This window comes from Pholis gunnellus (assembly GCF_910591455.1).
Source record: "Pholis gunnellus genome assembly, chromosome: 1".
NCBI classification, from domain to species: Eukaryota; Metazoa; Chordata; class Actinopteri; order Perciformes; family Pholidae; genus Pholis; species Pholis gunnellus.
Genome location: NC_136528.1, coordinates 2058893 through 2064892, shown reverse-complemented (window position 1 = coordinate 2064892; position 6000 = coordinate 2058893). Strand labels below are relative to the sequence as shown.

The 6000-nt window shown below is 46.8% G+C and overlaps 1 protein-coding gene across 1 annotated transcript in view; it reads right to left on the bottom strand.

The window, feature by feature from the left end:
• Window positions 1-315: 315 nt before the first annotated feature.
• The window catches only part of LOC306700998 (neural-cadherin), a gene marked incomplete at both ends in the record, with an annotated part of 277168 nt that continues 271483 nt past the window's right edge, over window positions 316-6000 (bottom strand). The window contains 2 exons of the mRNA XM_079166195.1: window positions 316-936; window positions 3402-3556. Coding sequence (XP_079022321.1) covers window positions 316-936; window positions 3402-3556 — 776 coding nt within the window. The remainder of the gene's footprint in view (window positions 937-3401; window positions 3557-6000) is intronic.

Genomic DNA, 6000 nt, shown 5'->3' with positions numbered 1-6000 from the left:
AACCTGACTGGCAGGTTTGATAACGTCTGCTCCTGCAAAATTGTCATCCGAGGTGGAGGGAGCGCAGAGCGACGCGCTCCTTTCACAGGGACACTTTCATCTGTCTGTTGGGCCGCCGTGTTGATTGACGGCGCTCATCAACCCGTAAACACTTTCCGTGTCGGTTGCCGGCGGGTGACGGGTGTGGAGCGATCTCTCTGTCACTCAGTCTCTCGCTGTTTTCCCGCCTCTGTCGTTGCTAAGCGTCTGCTAATTGATTGTTTTCGGGGGTGGCCCGTCACCAGGGTCCTGTCAGTTCGGTCCGCGCATCTGAGCTCAGAGGTCGCTGACCTCGGCCTGCTCGTACAGCGCCCGCAGCTTCTCAAAGCGGGGCCCCCACTCCCCGAGCGTCTCCTCCCTCCTCCCCTCCTCCATGCCTCCCCCTCCCCCATCCCCGCCGCTCCCTCCGTCCAGCCCCGCCGAGCTGAAGGAGCTGAGGGAGCCGGCGGGCGAGCCCCCTCCCTCGGTGGAGAACACCTGCAGGGAGTCGAAGGGCCCCGTGTCCGGGTGGTGGTCGGCGTCGCGGATGATCTCGCACAGGTAGCGTGCCAGGTCCTGGCTGGAGAAGGACAGGGAGCGGCGCGCCAGCTGGGAGGGGCGGGCCTGGCCCTGGGCCGGGAGCCTGGTGGGGGGCACGTCCCTGCGCAGGCTGGCGGTGGTGGTGGCGGTGGAGGAGGTGGAGGCTGCCGAGGGAGGCAAGGTGGTGGAGCTGGATGTCCGGCTGAGGGGGTCCAGCGGCTGGGCGGCGGGCGGGGGCGCCTGGTGGAGGAGGTGGTGGTGGTGGTGGTGGTGGAGGGGTGGGGGAGGGTGGTGCAGGGCTCTGGAGCGGCAGTACTGGACCGACTGGGCCGGGCTCGGCTGGAGAGACTTCTGCAGCTCCGCCATGTCATACGCATTCTGGACACAAAGAGCAAAAGTTCATTCACACGCACAAAAGAACAGGAAGAGTCACAGTTAGCACAGAGGAATGAGCAAACAGAGTGAAGGAGGGAAGGTTTCAGGGAGAAAGGGGAGGCAGAAAAAAATGAAATGTGAGAGAGAGAGAGAGAGAGAGAGAGAGAGAGAGAGAGAAAAACAATCAGCTCTCCCCATTACGTTTAGTGTGAATGTTCCACCTATTTAAGTTTCCAATCTATCTCTATTTACAGACTCAGAGATGTAGGAGTAGTTGAGTTTCTGTGTGTGTGTGTGTGTGTGTGTGTGTGTGTGTGTGTGTGTGTGTGTGTAAAAGAGACCAAAAGGCTTTGAAAGAAATGGGTGAGTGCAGGTAATTCAGAAGAGAAGAAGGGCGTCTGTCGTTCTATCATCTCTCATATGCACTGGTGCAGTGGGGTTTGATGGCTGCCTTTACTTTGGTATAGATACTGTAACAGACAATCACTTCAGCACTAATGGATTCCACCAAAACAGTAACCACGGCAGCAGAGATGAAAAAAAAAAAAAAGCTGGAGGAGGAGAAGAAAGAAATGGTACACATGGAGGAGGTGTGGGTCGCTTCGTAAAACTGATTATGTGATGGGTGGAAAGTGCTGATTCTATTCCTCCAGAGAGCTTTCAAACAAGACTCTTGAGAATCAACTGCAGCATCTGCTACGCTATAGGGATCAGGACTGTGTGTGTGTGTGTGTTTGGCTGCAGGTGATTTACATTATGGAGGACAAGACCTTGAGGATTTTTGGGTACTGACAAAGTGTGACAACAGTCTGTGTATTCAAGTCATTTTTCTACTGTGTGTGTGTGTGTGTGTGTGTGTGTGTGTGTGTGTGCGTGTGTGTGCGTGTGCCATATTTATTTGTTTCAATCAAACCCGTTATATTATGCAAGCTCTTAAGTACTGTTGAGTGCTTGTGGGTTACAGTGGCTGTTGGAGAGAGGAGATAAGGATTTAGCGTGGGCCTAATTAAAATCGCTAGAGCGCACACGCACCCCCCCAACACACCCACCCACCCACACACACACACACACACCTGTACTTCTATCTTTGTGACGACCTTCATTGACATAATGCATTGCCTAGGCCCTTAACCGTCACAACTAAATGCCTAACCCCAACCCTTACGGCTAGATTGACTGTATTGAGTCCCAGGCAAAACAAGACAGTAGTGACCCTTTTGTTCTGGGAATTGTGTTTGATTGTTGTTTCTTCAGTTTCTTTCACACTTTGCCACGCCCCTCAGCGTCTGATACCCAAACACACAAGGCGCCTTTAGCATGTGTGAGACCTATCAGGCTTTCAAGTAACTACAATGTAAACCCCTCCGAGTCGTCAGTAGACTCTCAGAGAAAATGCTCCCGGAGTGTGACAACGTAGTACAAAGACTGAGAAAGCCCACACATGGTGAGTGGGTAGTAAGGGGATGTGGATGGATCAAACAAACAAAGGACTTTCATCCAGGACACTTGAGTTCAAGACCATTGTTGTTTAGTGTTATTTAGCAGTGATGTTTGTGACATGTTTTCAGTATTTATGTTACGTTTTCCTCAACCTACCTCAGGGCTTCTGTTTGATTTCACAAACTTGACCGCGTGTGAACTGCGGCCGTGCGCTATCCAGTGCATTAGAAAGTTACGCCAAGGGGTTAAAGCATCAGTTTTTGACCCGTTGGGATTGTGAACGTGATGTAAGTTAACGTCTAGGGCGACTGGCTCTGAGTGGAGAGCAGGGCCGTCTTACAATCAGAGGGTTGGGGGTTCAAACCCTGGCTCTGGCTCTGGCACCACTAGCACCACTGAGCAAGACACTTAACCCCGAAAATTGCTACGGTATGATAGCATCTAAAATGTAAGTCGCTTTGGATAAAAGCGTCAGCTAAATGACTGTAATGTAATAATGTAATGTAATCTACAGACAACATTAGGCTACGTATGGGAAGCAGTTGCTCCAGCTGGTACTGGCAAAATACATGCCAACAGAATCTCTCAAAAAACAAACTTTCATTGGCTTTCACAAAGTCATTTCCTGTTTATCTCTAGTTTAATAAAAAAGAACCGTGTGTGAAAAATATTAACAGAAGACTGGTCTATTTACGCCTGGTGTAGCCAGTTCAATTGATTACAATGGAAGCGTAGTGTTGCAGCTCTGTGAGCAGTTCAATGTAGCCTGGGTAGCCTAACCTAAACCTTAAAACCAGGTCTGATCCCTCCAACAGGCCTGACAAACTGAGGACCGGCCAAAAATGTCCGGTCCTCACTCTGTTGGTTACAAACTGGTGTTGGTCCTCACTGTGTAGCAAATACAAGAACACATACACAGCGGAGGATTCTATTCCAAACAGAACTGACTGGATCCACTATAAAACCGCTACATAGTATCCCCCGCCTTTACGCGGGCACATGCGCGTGTGCGTGTATATGTGGAGTACCTGGTCCTCCTCTCCGCCGCCCTCCTCGTCATAGTTGAGGACGTTTTCTCGGATGTCCTCCCAGCCGTCATGGTGGGCGGAGACGTGGTAAACGCCCTCCTTCAGCCCTTTGTAGCTCCTCCAGCGAGTGTAGAGGAAAATGCCCAGCAGCAGCACTGAAGTTGAGACAGACAGTTGTGCGGGCTCATCAGTGCAGGCATTAGCATTATAATTTCAATGATTATGACCCTTCAGTCAATTATGGTATGGCCCCAGAGAGAGGTGCTGTTTGATGGAGTTGGCTCGCCAGAACTGTGAGCTGAAATGTGATGAGCTGCAGGGTTCAACTGATAATGATGCTTTAGTGTTCAAGCTAACTATTTTTGCTATTTCACAGCTGCGGTTTGACAAAATACACGTTTTCTTTTGGCTCAGGTGATCTGTTAGGGGCCAGTAGTACTTAACACACAGTTCAATACAGAGTCCAAAACTTTTTAAGCAACATCCTCCTTTTCTCTTTCAATTTACTGGTGGAAGAGGGATGTCAAAGATTCCCGGGGCTGACAGGAATGTAGTCTCTGTGCATCCCCAGGAGACCAGTTGAAACTCAGCAAGTGTCTTTCGCAGCTGAAATGGCGACAGCGAACAAACTGAGTCAACTCCCACAGACACGGAGCAACATTTGTAATCATTTGGAGATTTGTTATTGGCTGCTTTTATTTTATTTAATGCTTTTAATTGAATTTTGCGTCATGCTTTCTACAACAGGGCTTTGCTTACAATCTCTTTGTAAATGTAAGAGAAATATTATAGTTTAATACACATGCATAAGACACAAAATGTTCATTCAGACGTCTACGTGTTTAGCCTTGTTTTTGATAGATGTGTTATTTATGTCTTCAGACAAATTTGCGCATAATTATAAGCTACTGTTTAAATTAAGTTTATTGGAAACTGACAAATAAACAGCACCAATTTGTTATTGTTATTCAAAGAATTAATTTAATTCAATTCATGATTCACTCAACTAATTGAGTTGGTCTGTGAGGTAAAAGCTAACAAGGTGCATCTTAAGTGTTTTGAAAATGCAATAATTGTTCCTTTGTAATTGATTGAATGAAGTCATTTGCTTTGCATGAGCATCCATCGCACAGACCTTTCCTCGTATAAACACACTTGTTTCTTTTCTTTCTGTGTAACTCTCCAGCGTCTCCCATAATACCAGTAGAGATGGATGAGGTCACCATGTTGCATTGAGATCACAGTTTAAAGGCCTCTTCACTGTCGATCAGTTACTGAATGTATAAATTACATCAGAGCTCTACGTGACTTAATTGGTCAGATTTGCCATTTCAATTACTAATACTCACATGAGGCTACTTAAATTGCAAATTAAATATACATCCTCATTCCTTTACATTTGCCATATCTCTACAGTTAATGTTAATTAGAACCGTGTGATTGCATGACAGGCCTTGCAGGCATGGAACATCCTTTAGATAATAGCCACTGCAGGCCGCGCTGACAGTGCTGTGAATTACAAAGATAGAGTCATAGAATGCTAATGATGCCCTGGCCAATGGAAACAAAGACAATTAGTGGCCTGGCATTTTATTATAGAGCTACTTACTACTGCTTGTATGTGACAGCTTTAAAATGCGAATTATTCACATTTCACTTGCAGGGGATGTGAACTTTAATTAAAAATGGTATGCGAGAGAAAAGAAGTGGAATAGCTGAGAAAAAAGCATTGATTTCAGTTTCACTCAAAGATTGAGATGTGAGGTGATTTAACTGAAGTAAAAAGCAGATTGTAGGCAGCACGCACACGCACACACACACACACACACACACACACACACACACACACACACACACACACACACACACACACACACACACACACACACACACAGTTCAACCAATCTGCATGTATTTCCCACTGTAGCAGTGCTGTGACCTTTTCAGATGTCTGACAAATCCCCAGTGCCTTGCCTCCTCCCTTAGTTAACGCGACACAATTCACTAGTCCTTCCATCATATCAACCAGCCTCAAAGCCACACTCACTGTGTCACCCTGACATTGCTATTTCCCCTTTATTTCAGCTGTGCCCCCCCCCTCCCCCCCGAAGAGCTGCAAAAAGAGGAACTTGTAGAATCTTTAGTGCAATGTTGAGATACTATTTAATAATTACAACCACATATGATTAATTGAGCCAAACTGAATTATTCTCGGAGTCATGCTTGTTTTTAAATCTATTTTTTGTGAAGGCTGTTCATGGAGAGCTGCCGTTTAATCTCATTTGACAACAGCAGCAGTGGCGTAGCGCAAACGATTTCAACCGGCAGCGCTATAAATACCCCGGCTGTTCAAATCCTATTAATCCGAGGTAAGTTATCAATGTGAAAAATCTGTGATCTTAAACAATTCAAACACTTCTTTTCTCTCCTTCCCCCATCAGCCTCTGCTCGTTCCTAATCCACACGTCTTTTCTCTTACAACACAGCTACAACAGCAGCCAATCTATCATGTAAGCACACCAAAGAGACGGCAGTCAAACTCCCGATGAATTGATAACACCCCATTAAACAGCCCACCCTCTGACAACTCCGCAAGAGC